Source organism: Lithobates pipiens, unplaced genomic scaffold (assembly GCF_037356315.1).
Source record: "Lithobates pipiens isolate NorthernLeopardFrog02 unplaced genomic scaffold, aLitPip1_a1.2 Scaffold_23, whole genome shotgun sequence".
Taxonomy (NCBI): domain Eukaryota; kingdom Metazoa; phylum Chordata; class Amphibia; order Anura; family Ranidae; genus Lithobates; species Lithobates pipiens.
In genome coordinates this window covers 27,707,895-27,734,611 of record NW_027507785.1, presented here as the reverse complement: position 1 = coordinate 27,734,611, position 26,717 = coordinate 27,707,895, and the positions used below count along the sequence as shown (strand labels likewise).

The window sequence follows — 26,717 nt, the reverse complement described above, 5'->3', positions numbered from 1 at the left end:
TCTGTACGTGATGGTGCTTCCTTATTCCAAAGCACTGTAGCGTTTGTGGCCAACATTTACCCCCCCCCCCCCCCAAATATAAACCAATCATGACCTATAAATTAAAAAAGCCCATTTTGAATTTCCTCCATTGAAGTGGTGTCTGTGTCATGGAACAGTGGTGTTGTTATTGAGCGGCACTAGTTTATCAATGATGCACACAAGGCTTCTGAAGTTCATACATCTATATAAAGACGCGCAGAGAGAGCGAGTGTGACCGCCATTGATCCCTGTTTTATTTTACCACTCCAAAGCTCTTTACTCGTCGCCAAAGTGAACTGTAAACAAAGCTAGACAAGGAGAGAAGTCGGCTAAAAAGCGTAGAGACCCGTGAAGAGTTATTAACATGAATTAGAAGTCCTCTCTTTATTTAATGAAAAGAGCGTCCGCGTTTCAGACTGTCTGCTGCAGCATCGTCTGCTTCAGAGCGGGAGGTGAATCCAATCGATGAGAGCAGCAAACTGACTCTCAGACACGCTGGTACACGATGCAAGCTGCCTGCTGAATACACAAGTACAAGCTCAAAAAGGTGTTAGAAGATGACCACTGTACTAAAAGAAGAATGTATGTATATACAGGCATGGCCAAAAGAATGGTCCCCCTGCATTTCTTTCAGATAATTCACCTCTTTGTCCAGAAAATTGTTGCAGTTACAAAGGTTTAGGCATTCTCATGTTTGTTTCTTTTGTTTGTATTAGTATGACACAAAAAAGTGGAGAAACAAAAAGCCAAATCGGACACATTCCTTGCAAAACTCCGAAAATGGACTGGACAAAATTATTGGCACCCTCAATTTAATATTTGGTAGCACACCCCTTGCAAAAAAAAGAAATAAATAACCGAAATCAATCGATTCCTGTAACCATCAATGCGTTTCTTACACCTTTCTACTGGAATTTTGGAGCACTCTTCTTTCGCCAACTGCTCCAGATCTTTTAGTTCGGAAGGGTATATATCAGTGATTCTCAACCAGGGTTCCTCCAGAGGTTGCTAGGGGTTCCTTCAGCATTGGACAATTTCTGCCTCTCAGATAAGTTCCCACTAACACTTTTGATGTTTTTAGCTATCTGTAAGGAGGTAATTTTTCGCAATGACCACAAGTGCAAGGACCATTCTTCCCACTGACCATCACACTAATGTATCATGAGTTGTAGCTTTCTAATTTTTAGAAGGGGTTCCCCCGAGACCAGAGAACTATTTCAAGGGTTCCTCTGTGTTGAAAAGGTTGAGAAAGGCTGCTCCAGAGGTTGCTAGGGGTTCCTTCAGCATTGGGCCATTTCTGCCTCTCAGATAAGTTCCCACACCGACGCCAATGATCTTTTTAGCTATCTTTAAGAAGGTCATTCTTCCCAATGACCATCACACTAATGTATCATGAGTTGTAGATTTCTCATTTTTAGCAGGGGTTCCCCAAGACTGGAGAAACATTTCAAGGGTTCCTCTGTGTTGATAAGGTTGAGAAAGGCTGGTGTGTGTGTGTGTGTATATGTATATATGTGTATATGTATGTATATATATATATATATATATATATATATATATATATATATAGAGAGATATATATAGATATAGAGATAGATAGATATGAATGAATGAAATATTTGTATAGCGCACAACGCGAACTGAATCACCTCAAAGCGCTGTGGCGAGCTTTGATCATCAGCTAGAAGAGGAAGGTCTTGAGTTTTTTCCTAAAGGCCAGGTGGTTTTCTTCCAGGCGTATATATATATATATATATATATATATATATATACAGTATCTCACAAAATTGAGTACACCCCTCACATTTTTGTATATATTTTATTCTATCTTTTCATGTGACAACACTGAAGAAATGACACTTGTCTACAATGTAAAGTAGTGAGTGTACAGCTTGTATAACAGTGTAAATTTGCTGTCTCCTTAAATTACTCAACACAGCCATTAATGTCTAAAACGCTGGCAACAAAAGTGAGTACACCCCTAAGGCAAAATGTCTAAATTGGGCCCAAAGTGTCGATATTTTGTGTGGCCACCATTATTTTCCAGCACTGACTTTTAACGAGTTTTTATTGGCAAAAATGCAGCCCTCCCTCAACCCATTGTAGCAACATGACTATAGATTGCCTTGATCTAATTGGTTATTTTTGCTAAAATTGCCTTATGTGTGGCCAGCATTAGTACACATGGATAAGAGAGATCAGTAGGTCGGTTCCTAAAGTGTAATTCAAAATTCCAACTCTGCTTCCAAAGCCACAAATTCCCATGGTCACCACCAGCCCTAAGCTTGTTTTACTTGGTTTATGAAGGATTCTGGGTAATAACCACTCTAGACAGCGTTAATGGTGTATTTATTTGCTTGTAAGATTGTTGCATTTAAAATACAGTTTACCGATGCCTCACTTATAATTGGTTATTGATTTCAGTAGTTTTTGCTGCCCCATAACATTTGTAGTAGGATTGTATATTACTTTGCTTGCAAAATAAAACTGTGCTGATGTTGATGCGTGATGAAGTATGCTGATTTTCCAGGATTTCATGCCCTCTCTTGCCCTGTCACCCACCCCCCCCCAAATCCCCCGCACCCCCCACACCTTTTATTAAAATATCTGTGTTTTCATGTAATTAGGGGAATGGGATTTTTTCGGTCCCATCCGTACTTGGAAAGCACTGACCCATAAAAAATTTTTTTTTTTTTTTAGAGATTGTGACTTTTTCAGCCTCTGCTAGGCAGACGTCAACTGGCCAGTATGTGATTTATTTCATGTTTTATTTATTTATTTTAATGTGCGCTAAAGCATTTTTTCAGCACACAGAGTACACATTGGAGGAGTTGTTCTAACATTTATACCGGAAAGTAAATTTTGCTTTTTCGTGTTTACATACTCGCCATTTCATATTTTTATGATTTGTCATATAGATTTGTAGGTTTTAATTTTTAACCACTTCAATACAGAGAACTTTCCCCCTCTTCCTGCCCAGACCAATTTTCAGCTTTCAGCGCTGCCTCACTTTGACAATTGCGTGGTTATGTACACTGAACCCAAACTATTTTTTTTTAAATCATTTTGTTCCCACAAATAGATCTTTCTTTTGGTGGCATTGGATCATCACTGTTTTTTTCTTTTCTTTTTTTTTTGCTAAACAAAGGAAAAAAGGCAGAAATTTTGAAAAAAATATGTATTATATTTAAAATAAAATACATTTTGTGAATAAGTAAGTTTTCTCCTTCACTGATGGGCACTGATGAGTGGCACTGAGCACTGATGGGCGACACTGATGGCCACTAATAGGGGGCACTAATGGCCACTGATAGGCGGCACTGATGAGCCACTGATGAGGCACTGGCAGGCATTACTGCTGGACACTGATTGGCACCTCTAATTGGCACTGGTTGACAACCCTGGTAGTCATACCTGGTGGTCCCGGGTGACGTCCCTGGTGGCCCTGAGTGGTTTAACTTTTTCAAAATTTGAAAACCTTTTTGCTTTATAAAAACCTAAATGTTTTCTAAAATGTTTTCTGCATTTAGTTTATAATCATCTATTCATAGTTGTATATTACATATACAGCCTGTGCTTGCTCCTTCATAGTTATATACAAAACTATCAGTAGGTCCAGACCTACCTGCAGCTAAAGTTATATGCAAATGTCCACTTTGCTTACGCTTGGCCCATTAAATGGCTAACAAGTAGGCCTGAGAGTTGGGAAGCATTGGTCAAGATTTGCAATTAACTTCAGCTGCCTAAATATCTGGATCTATTGATTGGTTTGACATGCAGTTCACATTGCATTTTCCCTGCATATGCACAGGCCGGCGACAGGTTTAAGTTAAAGAATAATTTGAGGCATGTCTATATTATGCCTATTTACAATGGAGAAGACAATGCAGTCATCATCCATGCTGTTCAGCTGCTGCTGCAAAAAAAACAATAAGTTGCTCATTTATTTTGTTCTCAGCCTGAGCTGATTCAACAACCTGTATTCAAACTCTAAAGAGTATTTCTGAATAATTTTAACAGTTTACAGAATAATGTTTCTTGTTTCCTGGAGTGGCTCATTCACACAGGAAGCTACAACAGTGAAGCTCATTTCATTCATCCATCCAACAATAAAGTAATAGCTCAGTGGGTGATTGGAGTGCTTCTTCCACCTGCAATTAAAAAAAAATAAAAAATTAAAAAGGTTTAGCGTATAGAAAGTTTAATAAAAAGTATAAGAAAGATAATAGTACCATAGATCTAATGCAAATCAAGTAAGTCTTTATTCTACATGAGAAAGTCCGAAGAAAGACATATTTCGGGGCTCAAAACTCACTCTGTATCTGGGCTTAGATGCGGTCACTAAATTAAGAGAATACAGGGCATCAAAATGAAAAATAAGATATAAAGTTGTAAACCAAATCGCTACACTTATACTTTTCTCTTTTTATACTCTTTTTATACTTCTCCAAGCACCTGATGCTTACCTGGTTGAGTTTAGCGCCAGCATCTAGAACCTTCATTGGGGCTTAGATGCTGGCACTTAATAAAGAGAATACTAGCCAACAAAAAAAAAAACCATAAGAGTAAACCTACTCTTTAGACTTCTCCAAGCACCCTAAAGTTACCCCGGTTGATAGAGAACTGCCTTCAAAATTTGGACTCCAACCCTTGCCAAACCTTGCCCACCATTGGGTCCAGCACTCTACAAACATGTCCTTTGTCTTTCTACTAGTTTGGAATCTTGTCCTCTGCAGGGCTGTCATTTTATTGCAATGTCAGTGTCTACTCATAAAATGCTGGGAAAATGGTCCAGTTTAGCCATTTGGGAGTGTTCTTGAAAGAGTAGGTCAAGCCACTACATATACAGCCTGTGCTTACTCCTTCATGTTTTATATACAAAACTACCAGAGTTGAAATCCTTAGAGGAATGTTCCCCTACTAACAACCAAAGACCCCAACGTTACCCCAGTTAAAAGAGAGCTGCCTCTAAAACTTGAATTCCAAACCTTACCCTGGCCACCATTCTTTCCAGCACTCCACCAACATGCCCCTTGTCTTTAGCATACCAAAGATGTGTGTGAACACCGCTCTAGGTCAGTCTTCCACCAACACACAGACCAGGAGCCCCTTCCATCACAGATTCCAATGATCAAAAAAAAATTCTGGTTGGCCGCACATCCAGTAAAATTACCTTTTATTTCAGCTAGTCCATTAAAACATGTCCAAAAACACAAATAGAGGGAAACCGCATCACCAGATAATGCGTTTCACGCTTCCTTAGCGCTTAGTCATAGCTCCTTTTTGTCTAACAGTTTAGAAAATTGTCCTTCACAAGGCTTTATTTTTATTGTTGTGTCAATGTCTCCTCATAAAATGCTGGTAACAGTGTTACAGGTAAAAGAAATTGCTGATGTGTGTATAAATCCTCCATCACTATTATGGAACATGTCATTCTAACCTCATGCACAAAGCAAGCACAGTTATCATCAGAATATATTTTTAAATGATGTGTAAAATTAAATATAAGAAGGTCAAAGGGCAGCTAGGGCCAGTGTGAAGGCGGGCCATCATGTGGGCCACATCTTTCGAACTAATCCTTCACCACCATAGAGACTGGTTATCTTCCACGAGATCAGATAAAATGTCTTACATTTTCGAGAATGCCACCAGTTTTTGATTTAGATGTCACAAGACTACAAAGAGCATCATGCATAAATAAAAAAAAAAAGAAGAAAACGATTTGCTCTATTAACCGAATTAGGTTTTTTGTTTTTTCATTTACGGTTGCCGAAGAAGGAAGCCAAACTGATTACTGTTTGAAGATTTAAGCCTTTTCTTACCATAAATTTGTCAACCGTTTTTTATTTTTTTTGAGATTGAGAGATCTTACAGTTGAAATTGAAAGTCGCTGTTTCTTTTTTTTATTTATTATTTTATTTATTATAATTATTTTTGCAAAAAAGTGATGTTTTTAAACCCTCAGCAACCAGGATCAGGATTTCGTTTTCATAAATTTGCTCACTTGAGCAAACCATGGTCTGCTGCATTCTGCAACTCTTTTTTTTTCCCCATTCACTTCTGGGTTTTGAATGAGGAAGGAAGTTATATTGGGATCGGAATTCATTAAAACCACCGCCGTGCCAAAGATATTCACCATGAACATGTTAAATGAGATAGTGGTTCTTTGCTGCAGACCATGCAGAGCTTCACGTTCATCTTTCTTTCCTAAAAGTGTTGTGGTTGTAGCAGCTCAGCCTTGCGTAGATAACGTCTTTTGATTTATTCAATTGCTTGAAAGATGAACAGTCCAAGTGTGCCCCCCCCCCCCCCCATGGCCATAAGAGACTGCACTTGGCTTTTCGGTGCTCATTGGTTTAAGTGACATTTTCATGTGTCAATGTGGATAGTAAATTGAGCCTTTCTGAAATCTCAACATGGAGATATCAACCAACCCCCTCCATGGCCCTGAGAGACCCCACTTGGCTTTTCAGTGGTCACTGGTTTAGGTGACATCTTCATGTGCCAATGCGGAGAATCCATTGAGCCTTTCAGAAATCTCAACATGGAGATATCAACCAACCCCCTCCCCCCCCATGGCCATGAGAGCCCGTACTTGGCTTTTCAGTGATCACTGGTTTAGGTGACATCTTCATGTGTCAATGTGGAGGATCCATTGAGCCCTTCTGAAATCTCAACATAGGGATATCAACCAACCCCCCCCCCCCCCCATTGCTAGGAGAGATCACAGTTGGCTTTTCATTGGTCACTGGTTTAGGTCACATCTTCATGTGTCCATGCATAGAATCCATTGAGCCTTTCTGAAACCTCAACATGGAGAAATCAGCCAACCCCCCCATGGGCATTCGAGACCGCAGTTGGCTTTTCAATGATCACTGGTTTAAGTGACATCTTCATGTGTCCATGTGTAGAGTCCGTTGAGCTCTTCTGAAACCTCAATATCGAGATATAAATCAACCCCACCATAGCCATGAGAGACCACACTTGGCTTTTCGGTTGTCACTAGTTTAGGTGGTGTATCTTCATATGTCCATGTTGAGAATCCACTAGAGGGAGCAGAGCTCACTGTATCTTAAACTGATTAAGCTTTTTAAAATATAAGACTGAAGGCAGAAAAAGTCAAAGTAGCTCATCGAGTCTGCCACTTTTTGATTGTGTTGTTTTTTAACCTTTTTGTCTGAGCATAGATCTGTGTTTGTCTCAATAATAATTAACTTCACTTACTGTTGACTGACTCACTACCTTATTGAACCTTATTGAAAAGGGCAGTATTTTTGAGGGCCTGTCATTGCTGACCTCCTGAAAATACCAGTTGCCTGGCTCCAAAACCTTGAGTCTCTGACTTGCAACAAGTGTGCAGATTGGGAAGGTCTGAGAACAGGTTCCCATCTCTTTACTTGTTCCGGGGCAGGGATGCAATGTATGTATTCCAGAAAGCCAGAAAAGTAATATGTTCGGAAGGAGTCAACAATGGCATCTTCTATGTTTTACAAGTGAAAGGTTCCCTTTAAATATGTAAGCAGTATGACACGTACAGGTTATAATGAGTTTTAGTGAAGGAAGAAAATTAATCTATATTTAGTTTTACACTCAAAACTTTAAAAATGTGTATTTTGATGATGTTAACTCTATAAGCCCACTGGGTGCATTTAAGAAGTCACTTCATGCATGACTCACTGCCTTCATTCATGTCTCCATCTGTGTGTAGAAACATAGCAAAGCAGCCATTCCTAGAGACATTGCAGGACAACTTTATTGAAATGGACATCCTCCCCACCTCCCGACATGACGGTGCTTACAATGATGGGTATGTGACACATCCTATTGATTGTCTGCCATTTTGCATGAACCTCACCACCTCACCTATCCTTCCTGTCTACTCACTGCACTTACCAGGTTCTGACACTGCCGGGTGATGCCACACAGAGCCGGCCCTGCTAAATCAACAATATGGGACTGTATATATAACTGTACATGTTAAATATTCATACACTCTTTTCATGGCCATGTGTAAATATGAATTGTCTTGATCACCTTAATATAGCCAATCAGATTCAAATTTTGAATCCTCATTTCTTCTTCTCCCAGTAAAGGTTTGAATTTGATTGGTTACTAGGTTGACGCAGATGATGTATATTTCGCACATGGTGATGAGTCTCCATATGCTTCTATACTTCATACTTTTAATTGGTACTCTGCAGAACCAAAAAATGTAGCTACAAGGTATTGTTCGAGAAACAGCATAACTTACAGGTTACAAGGTACAGGTGTAAGGACTTCAAAGAGAAGACATCTCGCATTACTTCCAACTGACCATATAATACCAGGTCTGAGAGAGTACTAAGCCAAATGACTTAAAGCGAGCCTGTCTCCAGGCTATACACACTAAATGCTTTACATACAGTATACTGAACAAGCAATAAAAGCACTTTATAACAAGCCTCAGTAGCTATAGATGTTGTGGAGAAAATGGATCTGCAAAGCTTAGAACAAAATCGGTGAGATTTTTCCTTCTACAGAGAGCAGATCTTCGCAGACCACTGCAGGTGTTTTTAAGATTTAGAAACAAACTTTACAGTTTTTGTGAATCTTTGAGACTGAACTACTTCACAGCACTATGAGCATTAAGCCCTGGCACATGAGGCTCTGGAGTTTAGCCGCAGACAGAGGGCACAGATGAACCATCCAGCCCCGATGCCAGCAACTTGTCAAACTCTGAGAAGCTGACAGTTAAATGCGGCTGGACTAGGCTGGAAGGTGCACCATGTGGTACTTACATATAGGGCAGTATGTGCTCAGGGCCAAATGCTTAGAATCAAGAGGGTTCTTCTCTCCCCAGGCTCCTGTAATCTCTTTTAAATTCAGCTTGCCACAGACACAGGAATCTGCTGCAAATTAAAGAACTACAAGTCCCATCTTCCATTGCGGCAGTGATGTCACCTGCAGTTGTAGTCCATTGATACTTCCTCCAGCCCCCTAACTGAAGCTGGTGGAATAGTCTGCAGGCTCCAATGCAAAAAAATAATAAATCCACATATTTTTTTTTTTTATTAATATGGGTGCATTTATTATTTGCACAATGTGAATAAACTAAAAGAGGTATTTTCTAACAAAAACTTGCATAGAAAGCACATATATTGTTAACACCCAGCAGTGCCAGCAAATGTTCTGGTAAGACTCATCGTGCTCACTTTTGATGGTAAGGCTCAACTTCTTAAAGGACCCTTACATGGCTCAAGCTAATTTTGAACAGTTATTTAACTCAACTTGCAATTCTTTTATTAAATGTCTATGCAATTACTTCCCATACTATAAGTTATTCAATTAACATCACTCCTGAGTATAGCTGTCCTTTCTTCGATATTTACATCAAGTTTATGATTCTGCTTACATAGGTTGTGATTTATTTTTTTTAGATGAAAAGAAAATCTAAATGAAAGAATATATTATAAAACAATAGTGACAAATACTACCTTGCCACATTATTGGCAAAATATACTTATTTTCTCAATAAGACAGTTCCTCAAACCATGTAGGCTGAAAGGATTCATTTTTTTTTTATATCTGATGTTGGTTGAAGTAATTTAATTTCAGTTTCAATGATTATTTTAACTTTTCTGAGATTTACACTGTTTGGAAAAAGTAGTTCTTCTTTCACATTAGTTTATAATGTCGCATGCTTTGTGTTGCCACTATAGTTCGTTGGAATGATTGTCTTCAATGTTATTGGAATCCTCTCCCCAAGGGTAGAAACACATTGGGACCATTTCATTTTCCTTCTGTTTGGGTTTTTACAGAAGACTCTGAACCTTTTTTGATGTCACATAGTAGTTTGTCATTGACCTGGGGTTCCAGAGCTGTTTTGTCATTGTTTTTGGGTTCCCTAAAGATGTGGTTCCCGAAATATTGCAAAACGAGACCTCTGGAGCCCTCCATAGAAGGTCTTCACTCTATATAGTCCTTAGGCTGTGACAAAATGTAAAAATTTCACACCTAAACCATTCTCTGAAGTTGGTCCTTAATAGGCACCTTGGTATGTCTGTTTCTGCTTCAGTACTCATTTCTTTACCCATCATTCATTGGTTGATGGAACATTTTTAATGCGTCCTACATTTAGAATACCAGTGGATTTCTACCTTGGAGTGGAAGCTTCCTTGGGGTATGGGGACTCCAACACAGCTTTGTTTACTTTTTAATGTATTTTCAAACAAAATTGACAGATAATCTGATAAAATTGTGTAAAAGTTTGTGAATTTTTTTTTTTCTATAATTGTAGACGAGAAGCGTCCTAACCTATTTATATTTATTGTGCATGAGGGTAAAGGGATACCCCATTGCGGTACCTTCTTACCAAGTCATCAGCCAGATCAGTATCTAATGAGTTTTTCCTTCTTCCTCGCAGGCACTTCCTCTTTAAACCGGGAGGCACATCCCCTTTGTTTTGTACAACATCTCCAGGATATCCCCTGACCTCCAGCACTGTTTACTCCCCACCTCCCCGGCCGCTCCCACGAAGCACTTTCTCCAGACCTGCCTTTAACCTGCAGAAGCCGTATAAATATTGCAATTGGAAATGCGCGGCACTAAGCGCTATCATTATCTCTGTCACACTGGTGATCCTCCTGGCCTATTTTATTGGTAAGTGCCTAATCTTTACTGTTCTCCTCTAAAAGTCACGTTTTATGAAAAACAGAGACCACCCGTTGTGTGCTGAATTGTTATTTAATGGATTTAGTCTCTCCAATTAGCAGAGACCAGTGGAAACATTGAGAAAGAATCCTTTTCTTCCTCTAGAAACCAGTGACATCACTGAGCATTGCTGCCTATGGATCCTCTACAGACCAGTGACATCACTGAAAATGTAGTCTATCCATCCACTACAGGCCATTGACGGTACTAAAAATGTAGCCTATCCATTCTTTAGAGACCAGTGCAGCCTATAGATCCACTAGAGACCAATGTCATCACTAAGAATACAGCCTATTCATCCCCTAGTGACCAGTAGTGTTACTGAAAATGTATCCTATACATTCAATAGAGACCAGTGCCATCACTGAGAATGTAGCCTATCCATTTAATAGAGACCAGTGCCATCACTGAGAATGTAACCTATCCATTCAATAGAGACCAGTGCCATCACTGAGAATGTAACCTATCCATTCAATAGAGACCAGTGCCATCACTGAGAATGTAGCCTATCTATTTACTAGAGACCAGTGTCATCACCAAGAATGCAGCCCATCCATTCACTAGTGACCAGTGACATAACCAAGAATGCAGCCTATCCATTCACTAGAGCCAAGTGACATAACCAATAATGCAGCCCATCTATTCACTAGAGACCAGTGACATCACTGATAATGCAGCCTATTCATTCACTAGAGACTGGTGACACCCCTGAGAATGCAGCCTATCCATTCATTAGAGACCAGTGACATCACTGAGAATGCAGCCTATCCACGTACTAGAGACCAGTGACATCACTGAGAAATCAGCTTATCCATTCACTAGAGAGCAGTGACATAACTGGAATTGCAGCTTATCCATTCACTAAGGACCAAGCACAACATTGAGAATTTAGCCTATACCAGTGATGGCGAACCTTGGCACCCCAGATGTTTTGGAACTACATTTCCCATGATGCTCTTGCACCCTGCAGTGTAGGTGAGCATCATGGGAAATGTAGTTCCAAAACATCTGGAGTGCCAAGGTTAGCCATCACTGGCCTATACATTCACTACAGACCAATGACCTAACTGGAAACTCAGCGTATCCATTCACTAAAGACCAGGTAAAACACTGAGAATACGTCCTATCCAATAACTGGAGACCGACGACATCCCTGAAAATGCATCCTATCCATTCACCAGACTATAGAGCAGCAATTAACAATGTAGCTTATCTATCCACTTAGAAACTGGTGATATCTAATGACTACACCTGTTTACGAAGGGTATCATTGAGAACATAGCCTACCCACTCATGAAATGCAGCCTATAAGATCCCATGGTTCCCCCCCCCCCCACACAAAATGCCTCATGGACAAGTAACTACTTGCTAGTAAACTGATAGGTTGTATCCTTCAAACCAAAATGGCTGATCCATTGTTTGTGTTCAACAGGTACATTAATAAGTAAGAGTATGACCTTAAAGCAATGACCTATGATAACCGTCGAGACGACTGTTCATTCTGGTCAAGTTTAACCACTATAATTACTAACCATAATTACTCACTTCTGAAGAAGCCCATGAATGATTAAAATTCAAATTAATCCGTTCAGCTCCGCACAAACATATTTAACAAAAAGAGTCTATCTGATCTCATCAACAAGAGGGAAAAAAAGATATTTAATTAGATTTTGATGAAAAAATTGTGTTTAATTTATTGCATAATCAATTATTAATTACTGCAATAAGGAGAGTTGGCTGGGTTTACTAATTAACTCATTTAAAAATTATGAATAACCTTTAAGTGAGTAATTATTTCTTGCGTCCTGCCACAAAGCGATATAGAGACGGTTTCCTAAAGACACAGTTGTCGATATTGATATACTCCGATCCTTTTCACTTCTGCTTGAAGAGCTACAAATTGTGTTAGACAAACTCGCATCTTGTAAGGGCATTTATCAAGATGACTGCCAAGTTAGCTCGTCACTTACCCGAATTTCTACAACCCTACCCAAATCACTGTCATTAGTAGGATGCCGGCCCAACACTTAAAGGGGTCTCCAACCCAAAAATGAAGATTTGCTATGCTATAGGGAACATCTAGAAATGTTAAAGAGGTCATAAAGGCAGAAGGTTTTTTTTTTTTCTATAACCTTAATGCATTCTAAAACACCTTTTACATGCAGCTCCTCCACATTCCCCCTTAAGCTTACCAGAGCCCGATCTTGATCCAATGATGTGCATGAGAGCAGAGGCTCGTTCAGCTTTCTCCCTTCTCACTGGCTCAGATGCAGCAGCAGGAGTTAAGACAATGGAATTCAGCAATAGATTCTTCATGAGATACGCTACATGACCCAAAGTTTATGGACTCCTGATTTCCTCATGAGATGCACTACATGACCCAAAGTTTATGGACTCCTGATTTCCTCATGAGATGCGCTATATGACCCAAAGTTTATGGACTCCTGATTTCCTCATGAGATACACTACATGACCCAAAGTTTATGGACACCTGATGATCATACCTATGCTATATGGCCAAAAGCATGTGCATGTCCCTCAAAATGATTGTTTCAGTGAATGTTGCTGTTAATTCTGCAGCACACAATGGCATTTTAGACATTTTCAACCTTGTGGTGGCAGTTTAGGGAATGATCTTTTTCTGTTCCAGCATGCCTTTATTTAAAGTCAACTGCACAAAGGCATGGTTTTATGAGTTTGGTGTTAACAATTTGAGTTGCCTGCACAAAGCCTTGACCTCAACCCTACCTATGGAATGAGTTGGAAGGCTGGTTGCAAGTCCTTTCTTCTTATCCAACATGAGTACCCAGACACGCAAATGCTCCTTTGGCTAAATGGGCACGAATTCTCCCAGACGCGCCCCAACATTTTGTGGAAAGCCTTCTGCAGAAGAGTGGAGGCTGTTATGGGGGATGGGGCAATGCCAATAATTTTACTATAGTTCTGTGTGGAAGTTTCTAAAAACTCATACATGTGATGGTCAGGTTTCCATATGTTTTTGGCCATGTAGTGTATAAAAACTATTCTGATGGTTTAATGTCCCATTTACCAAATGCAGATATATATGATTTAGGTATATAACAAGTGCGCTGCTCACAAATCCAAAACTAAAATGCTAGAAATGGTAATAAAAAATAATCCTATGAATTGCAAAGATCTTACCCCCAATGTCTCATATGCAAGTACTAACCGAGCCCAATGTTGCTTAGCCTCTGAGATCAGACGAGATTGGGCACATTCAGGGTGGTGTGGACGTAGGCCTGACCTCAAACGTCTATTGTTAACAACAATATGTGTAATGCTTTGCGTAAACCGTGATATTGTGGTAAGATACAAACTCATAATTCAACAAAGTGCTTAAATCCAGGAATTCATATAGAGGCATATACATCAGAAAATAGACTAGGACAGAATAAAGAGTCCCACAAGCCATGAGGAGAAAATGGAATGAACTCCTCAGGCTGTCACCATCAAACACTTGTAAGGTCCCCCAGATGTCATTGGTCACTCGCAAGGCTTACCAAATAATGTGACCCTCCATATAAGAGTGGTCACATGCTCATAGTGAAATTCTGCCAAGGAAAGGGCACTCTCTCCAGCCTCCCCTCATCCACTGAGACGCCTGAAATTTTGCTGTCAGTTGTCTCCATATACATCCTCAACTTGCAGCAGGACAAATGCACATACACTATATTGCCAAAAGTATTGGGACACCCCTCCAAATCATTGGATTCAGGTGTTTCAACCACCTCCATGGCCACAGGTGTATAAAATCAAGCACCTAGGCATGCAGACAGCTTCTACAAACATTTGTGAAATAATGGGTCGCTCTCAGGAGCTCAGTGAATTCAAGCGTGGTACTGTGATAGGTTGCCACATGTGCAATAAGTCCATTCGCAAAGTTTCCTTGCTACTAAATATTCCAAGGTCAACTGTTAGTGGTATTATAAAAAAAAGTGGAAGCAACTGGGAACAGCAACTCAGCCACAAAGTGGTAGGCCACGTAAAATGGCAGAGCGGGGTCAGCACATGGTGAAGTGCACAGTGCACATAAGTCACCATCTGACGGCAGAGTCGATAGCTACAGACCTCCAAACTTTGTGTGGCCTTCAGATTAGCACAACAGTGCATGGAGAGCTTCATGGAATGGGTTTCCATAGTCGAGCAGCTGCTTCATAGCCTTACATCACCAAGTGCAATGCAAAGCGTTGGATGCAGTTGTGTAAAGCAGACCACCACTGAACTCTAAAGCAGTAGAGATGTGTTCTCTGGAGTGATGAATCGCACTTCTCTGTCTGGCAGTCCGATGGGTGTGTCTGGGTTTGGTGGTTGCCAGGAGAACGGTACTTGCCTGATTGCATTGTGCCAAGTGTAAAGTTTGGTGAAGGGGGATTATGGCGTGGGGTTGTTTTTCAGGGGCTGGGCTTGGCCCCTTAGTTCCAGTGAAGGGAGCTCTTAAGGCATCAGCATACCAGGACATTTTGGACAATATCAAGCTCCAAACTTTGTGTGAACAGTTTGGGGATGGCCCTTTCCTTTTCCGACATGACCGCACCAGTGCAGAGAGCAAGGTCCATAAAGATCTGGATGAGCGAGTTTGGGGTGGAGGAACGTGACTGGCCTGCACAAAGTCCTGACCTCAACCTGATAGAACACCTTTGGGATGAATATGAGCCAGGTCTTCCCGTCCACATCAATGCCTGGCCTCACAAATGTGCATCTGGAATAACTTTCAAACATTCCCATAGACACACTCCTAAACCTTGTGGATGGCCTTCCCAGAAGAGTTGAAGCTGTTATAGCTGTAAAGGGTGGGCCAACTCAATATTGAACCCTACGGACTAAGACTAAACATGTTATACTTACCTGCTCTATTTCAGTGGTTTTGCACAGGGCAGCCCTGATCCTCCTCCTCTTGGGTCCCTCTTCGATGCTCCTGGCCCCTTCCTCCTGTTGAGTGCCCCCACAACAAGCAGCTTGCTATGGGGGCACCCAAGCCAAGCTGAGCCACAGCTCCCTGTGTCCATTCAGAAACGGCGCCGCGGCCTATCCCCGCCCCCTTTCTCTCCTGATTGACTTTGACAGCAGCGGGAGCCAGTGGCGCTACGCTGCTGTCTCAGCCAATGAGGAGGGGCATCCTGGTTAGCCGAGACACCCCTACAACATCGCTGGATCTAACTGGTAAGGGGGCTGCTGCACACAGAAGGCTTTTTATCTTAAAAGATAGAATGCATTAAGATAAAAAAACCTTCTGCCTTTACAATCACTTTAAAGGCGTTGTAAACTCTCAAGGTTTTTCACCTTCATGCATTTTATGCATGAAGGTGAAAAACCTTTTGTAGTGCAGCAGCCCCCCCCCCCCCCCCAGAGCCCCCCTTTTACTGACCAGAACCCGGTTGTTCCAGGGACGAGCAGAGCAGCTCCAACCGCTGTCTCTGGTCCTCAGTGGCTGGATTGATAGCAGCAAGAGCATTGGCTCACACTGCTGTCAATCAAAGCCAGTAACACGGGAGCTGGGGGGTGGGGCCGAGTCCTGCTGCCTGTGTCAATAAGCGCAGCAGCAGGACTCGGGAGCGCATACGCATGGATGCCCCTTCAGAATGCGACTCTCCATGGGGGCACTTGAGAAGAGGAGTAGCCAGGAACGCAGCTGGGGGACCCCAGAAGAGGAGGATCGGTGACCCTCTGTGCAAAAACCTTGCACAGAGGAGGCAAGTATTGTTTAACCACTTCCAGTGCGCCGATATACATCCTAAATTTGATGGATATCTTTGTTATGGCAGCAGCTAGCTACCAGTGGCGGGAGAGGGCCCCCCTGCCGAACTGCGGTGCTCTCCGGATCCGTTGGCAGCGGCGGAGGTGATCGGGTCTTTCTGCTGGCTGGGTATAGAGACGAGTGAGGGGAAGATGGCCCCCACCTGTCTCCATACCATTGCAGGGCGGAAGCGAAGTCAAAACGTCACTTCCACCAATAGCTCTTAAAGAGCCTTTTTTTTTTTTTCAAATGACAAACATTTTTTTATTTTTTTTTTTTGGTTTATTACATTTTAGTTTAAATATGAGATTTCTGGTCTTTTTGACCCCAGATCTCATATTTAAGAGATCCTGTCATTCTTTTTTTTTTCTGTAATAGAAATAAAAGTGACACTTTTTTTTACAGTGTAAAAATAAAAGGTAAAATAAATAAGAATTTTTTTTTAAAGGCGCCCTGTCCCACCGAGCTCGCGCGTCGAAGCAAACGCATACTTGAGTAGCGCCCGCATATGAAAATGGTGTTCAAACCACACGTGAGGTATCGCCGCGATCAGTAGAGCGAGAGCAATAATTCTAGCTCTAGAGCTTCTCTGTAACTCAAAACATGCAACCTGTAGAATTTTTTAAACGTCACCTATGGAGATTTTTAAGGTTAAAAGTTTGTCGCCGTTCCACGAGCGGGTGCAATTTTGAAGCGTGACATGTTGGGTATCAATTTACCCAGCGTAACATTATCTTTCACAATATAAAAAAAAACAATGGACTAACGTTACTGTTATCTTTTAATTCAAAAATGTGTATTTTTCCAAAACAAAAGTAAGACCTCTGCGCAAATACGGTGTGACAAAGTATTGCAACGACCGCCATTTTATTCTCTTAAAGAGGGATTACGCCCAAAAAAAAAAATATTAAAAGCCAGCAGCTATAAATACTACAGCTGCTGACTTTTAATAAATGGACACTCACCTGTCCCGGGTTCCAGCGATGCCGGCAGCCGAGGCCGATCGACTGCTCGGGCCTCGGCTGCTGCCGCTGCCATTCGAGGTGAGGGAATCGGGAAGTAAAGCGAATCGGCTTCACTTCCCGGTTCCCTACTGCGCATGCGCGAGCCGCGCCGCGCAATGGGAAATCTCCGCGCCGTCACTGAGACCCGTGTGTGTCCCAGCAGACAGCGCGGCAGGGCAGGAAATGGCGTAGACTCCCATGGGAGTCTATGCCCGGAAGTGGGTGAAAATACCTGTCTTTGACAGGTATCTCCACCCCCCTCCCCCCTGAAAGGTGTCAATTGTGACACCGGAGGGGGGGAGGGTTCCGATCAGCTGATCGGAACCCTCCCCCCCTCCGGTGTCACAATTGACACCTTTCAGGGGGGAGGGAACCCTGATGGGTTTACTTCCTCTTTGATTCCCTGCAAAGGTAAAGCATAATGGGCTTCTGTGCATCGCATCACTTACCTGACACAGGAGCCAGGAAAGTCACCACTGTCCCCTTGTGTACGGAGCCTCCATCTTCTTGGTGGGTCTCGCTGCTCTGGCGCTGTCATTCGATGGAGCCGCAATGACGTCACTCCCGCGCGTGCGCACGGGAATCGCCACTTGCGGCATATCTCCGTTAACAGCGGCACGCTCACTGCGCCTGAGCGCCGCTGTCTACGGTGCCTGTCTTTTGGCAAATATCTCCTAAACCGTGTAGGTTTAGGAGATATTTCTTGGACCTACAGGTAAGCCTTAATCTAGGCTTACCTGTAGATCAAAGTGGTTTGTAAGGGTTTACAACCACTTTAAGTCTAAGTACTTATGACCATTCAAAAAGTAACACAGCATATCCTATGGTACATCAATGTAGAATTTCAGCATCAAAGATGGCCGCCGTTCCTTCGCACATGTTTTATTGGTGTGTATCCGGGTCTGCCCTACCTGTTCCCTCACAAATGACATCATCAGGGCCGTGCTGTGACATAAGATCTAAGATTTGCCTCTGAAAAAAAAAATCAATGGAACATTATCTTAAAAAAAACAAAAACAAACATTTCAGCTTTAATAATATATTTGAAGGGAAGATTGAAAACTGTGGCGCTCAAACATCAGTCACTGAGCTAGCAATATCGTTCCGTGTTCTGAATTCACATAAAGCAGGTCAGGATTGGACGGAATGATATTCTTTAGTATAATAGTATGTAAGCCCACACATCACGCATGGTGAATGGATATTACTTTTCAGTTGTAGAATAAAGAGGCCCCTCTCCTAAAGAGCAGCCTAATATCGATTACTTTCTGTGACAGTTCTGCAGATCTGTAAATTGAAAGTCTTCCAGCGTGAACAATAAATAATCATCCTCTGATTATCTGCTGTGCTGGGCCTGTGGCTGAAATATTATGAAGGCCGGTAGATGGATTTTCACCTCGGCCCTGCTCTCGCTTTTGTGCTCCATTCAAGACTGAATGGCTCCAATAGACATGTTTAGGCCGAGCTATTGTTCTAAAGGGGTCTGAATCTAGATTGTGAAATATTTATTATTATTATTATTATACAGGATTTACATAGCGCCGACAGTTTATGCAGCGCTTTATTTACAACATTGGGGTAGACATTACAATACAATACAATACAATTCAGGACAAGGGGAATCAGAGGGCCCTGCTCGTTAGAGTTTACAATCTAGGAATAGATGACGATTTTTATCCAGAGCAGCCAGCTCTCAATCTTATATATTTGTAAGAATTTCAAAAGTCACAAAAAAAAACAAAAAAAAAGCAGTGGTATGATTAGGCCGCGGCCGGATTTTGAGGTTTTCCAAAAAAACTGTCAGTTTTTGGGACTCGTACACATGAGTGATATTTGGTATCTATAAATTATGGTCGCATTTCTACACTTGGAAGACACAGCTGCTGTTAACAGCCACCCAAGGTAATGAATGTCAGTATGTGTAAACTCGCGCATGCGTGCTATCCTGCATCCAGGTGCATATGGCATTATACATATGCACATTTATGCAAGTAGTGGTAAAGGCCCATGTACATCCATTAATCTGCCTACTTGGGGACTTCAAGCCAAGCAGAGCGCATGAGAACCTACAAATGTGTATTGCACTCCGCCTACTTGGGGACTATAAACCTATAGAAAAAAAATACCCAGAGCTAGGAATAATATGTACAACTGCTCATGAAAGAGGTCTCCTTGAGATGGGCAGTTGGGGGTGGTAAAAAAAAGATGCAGTCCAGCTTCCCACCCAAACTGTAAAACAGCCAGATGGGCTGTTCACATGCCTGGACCACTATGCTTTGTTCCACAACATTCTTAAAACTAGGAGACAGGGTGGGGGGGGGGGGGGGGCAGAGGCAGAGATGGTCAGTGCAGAACATATTACAGAGGAAAGTATTGGGGGGCATTAGTGGTAGGTTGACTAAAACACATAAACCAAGGTAAGTATAGTAACGAGTCATATTTGCAACCTCGGAACACCCAATAGGAAGACAGTATGCGACCGGTCTAAATAACGTGGCATGTTCACCAATGCCAGGAGCCTGGCAGACAAGATGGGTGAACTAGAGATACTGTTGTACAAGAAGGATTCGATTTAGTGGGAATTTCAGAGACCTGTTCCAACAGGTTTCATAATTGGCTGGCAACCATTCCAGGGTATACCCTTTATCGCAGGGATAGAGAGGGTAAAAAAGGGCGGGGGGGGGGGGGGTATGCCTATATATCAAGAATAATGTACAAGTGAATGTGAGAGATGACATCACTAATTGAGCTAGGGAGGAGGTGGAATCCTTATGGGTAGAGCTCCAAAGGGATGAAGCTAAGGGGAAAATAATACTGGGAGTAAGCTATATGCCCTCTAACTTGAGGGAGGAGAGGGAGGAGAGGGAATGGACTTCCTATCACAGTTTGGATTAGCAGCAAGGATGGGAAGTGTTATCATAATGGGGGATTTTAATTATCCAGACATAGACTGGGCGGAGGGAACCGCACATTCGTCTAAGGCTCGCCAGTTCCTAAATGTCTTGCAGGACAATTTCATGGGTCAGATGGTAGACGCAACAACTATAAACAAAGCGTTACTAGATCTACTGATTGCCAACAATACAGACCTGATCACGGATGTGGAAATATGGGGCAATTGAGGAAACAGCGATCACAGGTCAATTGGCTTCAGTTTAAATCACACAAATAGGAAACACAAAGGGAACACAAAGGCACTGGATTTCAAAAGAGCCAACTTCCCTAATCTATGAACCTTGCTAGAATATATAAATTGGGATAAAATCTTGGAAACAAAGAACACGGAGGAGAGATGGGTTGGCTTTAAGAGCATATTAAATAAGGGCATTAGCTAGTGCATCCCATTGGGAAATACATTTAAAAGGGCGAACCAAAAAAGTCCTGGATGGCTTAACTCTAATGTAAAAATGCATATAAAAACAAAGGAGAAGGCCTTCAAAAATTACAAGGCTGAGGGATCATCATCAGCATTCAGAATGCAACAAGATATGTAACGGTGCAATTAGGATGGCTAAGATAAAACACGAAAGATACACAGACAAAAAATTAATCAAGTATATAAACATTAAAAAAGGCAGGACAGACCAAATTGGCCCCATAAAGAATGAAGAAGGACATCTGGTTACAAAGGATGGGGAGATGGCGAAGGCATTGAATTTATTCTTCTCCTCAGTCTTCACGAGGGAATTGGGGGGGCTTCAGTAACCAAAACTGCAGTGTTTGTCCTCATGACATGTCACAGGAAGCACCTCATGACTAACAGAGGATGGAATTAGAATTAGACTTGGTAGACTTAACATTAATAAATCCCCGGGACCAGATGGCTTTCACCCGAGGGTACTTAGGGAACCCATGGCGTCAGAGGGGGGTGGGGTCACCCATTTAAGTCACCGGGTGGCCCCGCCTTCAACTTTATAACAGCTGTCACCAAGAAGAAGCGTCACTTGGCGGGAGCCTCCCATTCAGGGGGAACTGTTGAGGCTTTTTTTGTTGTTTTCGGTCCGTCGGGCGGTGTGGATTTACATTGCGGGACATTTTTATTTTTTTCTCTTTTAATAATTAATGGACTTGTCCCAAACTGTCTCTTGTATTTTTTACCATCTTTGACACTCTTTTATTGTGAAATGGTAGGGCTACAATGTACCCCGTTACCAATTCACATAGGGGGTGCCGGGATCTTTGGTCCCCTTGTTAAAGGGGGCTTCCATTTTCTGATAAGCCCCCAGCCTGCATACCCCCACATCCACCAGGCAAGGGTTGTGGGGATGAGGCCCTTGTCCCCATCAACATGGGGACAAGGTGGTTTTGGGTCAGACTCCAAAGTACCCCTCCCATGTTGAGGGCATGTGGCCTGGTACAGTTCAGGAGGGGGGGAGCCCTCTCGCCCCCCTCTTTTCCTGCGGCCTGCCAGGTTGCGCGCTCGGATAAGGGTCTGGTATGGATTTTGGGGTGGGACCCCTACGCTATTTTTTTTATTTTTTTTATTGGCACAGGGTTCCCATTAATTTCCATACCAGACATGAAGGTACTTGGGTACTCAGGTGGCTTTGACAGGTACTCAGATGGGCTGTGACAGGTACTCAGGTGGGCTGTGACAGGTACTCAGGTGTTTTGATGGCTGGTGACAGGTACTTTGGGTGGTGACAGGTCCTCTTTATTAGGGGGGCAATCAGTTTGTGTTGGTGTGCACTGTAAGCGGTAAAGAGCTGTTACCGCAATCTCCTTCTCACACGCGATCAGTGTGTGAGAAGGAGAACCCGGTAACATCTCGTTACCGTCGTTTGCTGACATTCTGTGACCTGCTGTGATTGGACACAGCCGGTCTCGTGGTAAAGAACCAATTTCATTCTCATTGGCTCTTTACCGCGATTGAGGTTGGGCTGTGTCAGGGTGACAAGCCTCATCCCCGATTGGCGCTATGCGAGCGTACGAGCGCCGTGCATGTGGGACAGTGCATGTGGTCGTGCATGTGGACACAGCCAGTCACATGATAAAGAGTCTTTTTTTTTTTATTGGCTCTTTACATGGATCTGGGATGGGCTGTGTCCGAGGGTCATGCCTCATGCCCAATCGCCGCACTGCTGTCACCCGGTGGCCCCAAGAGGAGCAGCGAGAAGCCAAGGACTTCATATGACGCTCGCAGAGGACGGAAGATCCCATCTGCGGACGTCATATGAATATGGCCCGGTATTGAAGTGGTTAATAAGACACGTGGCCATTCACTAAAATTAGAAGAAAAGAGGTTTAACTTTAAACTCTGTCGGGGTTCTTTAATGTAAGAGCGGCAAGAATGAGGAATTCCCGTCCACAGGCGGTGGTCTCAGCGGGAAGCATCAATTTGTTTAAAAAAAATTATTAGATAAGCACCTCAACGACCCCAATATACAAGGTAATACTGACACATAATGACACACATAGGTTGGACTTGTGTCTTTTTTTCAACCTCACCTACTATGTCACTGTAAAAAAGCGGAACCATACTCGCCTTGAACCCAGCAATGCTCTGTCCCTGGAATTCACTGACATCTTCAGGTGACCAGCATTAATAGGCCCCTTTGTCCCTTTTAACCATACAAGGAGAAGGCTGTTTTAACCCCACCCCAACCTACTTACTGTATACTGACCTTCCCTGCACTCTGTTGCTCTGCAAGACTTCAGTCATTACTCGGTGTAAGCTCTGTGTCTGAAGGTGTCGGAGCTTACACAGGGTTGATGATGTCACATGTGGCAGTGTTCGGGGCTTGGTGCTTGGCCAAACAAACCACAGCACTGCATAATGGGAGGAGACCACATGCTTCTCCTATACCCAAACGTGTTGATATTTCCTGTGGGCTCAGAAAGAGCTGTGGGAGAGGGCAGGTGAGTATAAGTGGGTTGGGTTGGGTCGGGTTGGTGGGCTATGTACAGCACCCTGCCAACAGCCATGATCCTCTTGCATTGCATAGAAAAGAACAATTGAACTTCAGTGTTTAAATAAGGTAAGCTTATTTTTATTTTTCAAGCCCTCATGGTTTCATCCGGCAGAGCATTGGTGGAAGCCGAAGAATCACGAAGCCGTTGGAAATAGAGGGCTTGCTTAACGCCGCTCCATAGGACATGTCACCGTGATCTATGACGGGCTTAAGATGCCTTGTAGAGAGCTAAGATCAGCCTGAGGGGAGTCTTAGGTTTCATGGCTGATTGTTCGGGAAGACTACAGTTACTCTAAATGTCTGTCACATTCGCACCCTTTGTAGAAAAGCTCTGTAAACCCCTCTGACCATATCTTTCACATTTACATGACCGCGCTCCTAATCCATTTTTATTGGCGCTGTAAATCCCCCCTAAGTGAGGCACTACATGGCTTAACAGGCGGATTCTGTGCCGTCTGTGTCCCCCAGTACTGTATATCCCCTTTAAATATGAGAATTTTTCATTGTCTGCGGCTCTCTGCCCAGGGGGCTCAGGTAACGTTGTAGTCACAGAGGTCCGGAGTTATTTATTGTGAGACAACTGTGAACAACGAAACACAATCCGGTGTGAGGGCTTATTTGTCGAGTGACCAGTCACATGCTTGTTGGGCTTTTTAGGGGAGTTCTTCTCCAGGGATGCTGTAAATGGAAATGTTATCGTATTTATATATCGGGATTGTTTTTCTAGTATCGGGTCACCCCAGTGCTTAGATTTAAAATGGTTGTAAACCTTGGACATGAAATATAAACAAAGCATATCCCTCCTATAGTGTGTACTTATCTCAGTCCAGAGCACTAGGTGGCATTCCTGTCTGCTGCCTCATTCCTCTGTTATCTACTTGAGTCACTTCTGGCACATTTTCCCTGACACCCAGAGAAAAAAGGTGACATGAGGAGGGACCTCCAGCACATACAGTCTGTGAGTTGCAGCTTCGGCTCTGTTCCTGTGTGCTGTGTAAAGGGGGTGTGTCCCTTTATTTTCAATCAGCTCTCAGAGCTCTCCTCACTGAGCTCTGCAGTGTGTAATTTCAGCTCTCCGCCCCCTTGTTTTCTGAAAGCTTAGGCAAGCTTTATGAATTCAGCACTTTGACTATAGAGAACAGAATACCACAGATTAACAGATAGAATTTATGTAGGGGGATTTGTTTATTCTCTGTGTATCATCAATGATGGGGCACTATTCCTCCCACGGATACCAATGAAGGGGCACTATTCCTTCCACTGATACCAATGAAGGGGCACTGTTCCTTCCACTGATACCAATGATGAGGCACTGTTCCTCCCACTGACACCAATGATGGGGCACTGTTCCTCCCACTGACACCAATGATGGGGCACTGTTCCTCCCACTGACACCAATGATGGGGCACTGTTCCTCCCACTGACACCAATGATGGGGCATTGTTCCACTGACACCAATGATGGGGCATTGTTCCTCCCACTGACACCAATGATGGGGCATTGTTCCTCCCACTGACACCAATGATGGGGCACTGTTCCTCCCACTGCTACAATGATGGAAGCGCTATTCCTCCCACTGATACCAATGATGGGGCATTATTTACTCACATTGATGTCAAGGTATTTTCTACTCACCCTTTGCAATCCGTCCCCCTCAAAAGTTGAAGGACAGTAACCAGGCCCTCTGTTTAGAAAGTTTGGAGATCCCTGGCTTATGAAGTAAGGCAGCCATCTTGGGTGCCCAACTTGCCTATCGGCATGACTTTGAAGTGGGGGGGGAGGAACTCTCACAAACAGAGCGAGAACATGCAGACCTCATAAAGGTCGTGTTCTGGTTGGGAAGAGCTAACTGCTGGAACCATTGTAGAAGGATAGGTGAGTTTTGTCACCATAGGAGAGGAAATATGTTTCTGGGAGGATCAAATGGTCAACATTAGACGTCACCCCTGTTTTAGAAATAATATATAAACACCATATTTTTGTACTTTTTATTAATGTGCCTTTTTAAATAAGATGTGAAGGTATTGTCAAAACCATATCATCACTTGCCATAAGCAGACCAGCCATTCTGCCCCAGTTAGCTCTTTTGCAAAGGCTCCAGGTAAAAGGAATAGTAGGCGGCGGTATTAAGTAGCTTCGCCCGGCGGCCTGATTACCAGGCAATTGTAAAACCCCATTGCAAGCTTCATTTACAAGCACAAATCATCACCAATAGACCAAGGTGCCGCAATCACGCCTCATCAGACAACGGACGGCCATCCATGAAATGCTGAGCCGGCCGCTTACCCGTCGCACAGCCTGGCGGGGAGGCCTCTCGCTAGAGCCGTCTGCCCTTGTTTTGCTAATTAAACTGAATACCAATTGAAAGTAACCCCTTGCTAATAATACATATACACACAAATTAAATCTTCATTACCGGATCCGTGGGGCGATATAATAATTGACTCCGCTAAATGGAAATATTGTGACTGATAGTAGGGCAGGTTTTCTGCAGGAGAAAAAAAACGTACAGAAAATATATGGCGTTAAAAAAAAAAATAGTTTCAATCCTAGTTGGGTGTAATGGAATAAAAAAAAAAAAAAAATACACCAGCAACCATCTACAGTAAGGCAGTCCAATAGACAAGCTTAAAGTGCATGTAAACCCTTAATGAGCGACAATTCATTTTGGGAAGACTTACTAAAACTGGAGCACACAGAATCTGGTGCAGCTGTGCAAAGTAACCAATCGGCTTCTAACTTCAGCTTGTTCAATGAAGCTTTGACAATAAAACCTGGAAGCTGATTGGTTACTGTGCACAGGATTCTGTGGGCACCCACTTGGCCAGTTGGCATTTTTTTATTTATTTATTTTTTCATTGGATGCATATCAGTTGTGATGACTACATGGCATCGCCCAGGATGGTTTCCTCGGTTGGCGACAATAGCGAAACAACATCCATTTTTGGAATGTTTGTTGGCATGGCTGCTTGCAGCTACAGGCATCATTCATATATATATATCCTTGTTTTCAGCCGGCTATTCTGTGCACCATAAGAATGATCATAGCAGCTGTTCCGCCTCTTGATCGTTCTTACAGGCAACAGGAGGGGACGTCCCGTCCCCCCCTGCGCTATCCGGTGCTTCCCCAGGCTCTCCCGTGCCATCGGTGACCCGGAGAAAGAATCAGCCACCACCGGATGGTGACCATGAAGATTACCAGTCATCTCCGTCTGAAGCACGGGCGTGACGTTATGATGTCACGTCCGGGCCACGGATGTAAACAAAGCCGCGATCGTGGCTGGTAAGCATAAGATCGTGGATTTTTTTTTTTTCCCGATCTCATGCTTTCCAGCC

General features: G+C 42.8%; 1 protein-coding gene across 12 annotated transcripts in view; it reads left to right on the top strand.

Annotated features, from left to right (window-relative positions):
- Positions 1–26,717, top strand: part of TENM4 (teneurin transmembrane protein 4) — a 2,098,843-nt gene that overhangs the window by 1,771,936 nt on the left and 300,190 nt on the right. For 9 of the 12 annotated variants that reach the window (XM_077451387.1, XM_077451386.1, XM_077451385.1 and 6 more), the window contains 2 exons: positions 7,730–7,828; positions 10,424–10,659. In XM_077451387.1, the coding sequence (XP_077307513.1) occupies positions 7,730–7,828; positions 10,424–10,659 (335 nt within the window). The remainder of the gene's footprint in view (positions 1–7,729; positions 7,829–10,423; positions 10,660–26,717) is intronic. The other 3 variants (XM_077451390.1, XM_077451388.1, XM_077451393.1) reach the window with 1 other exon arrangement.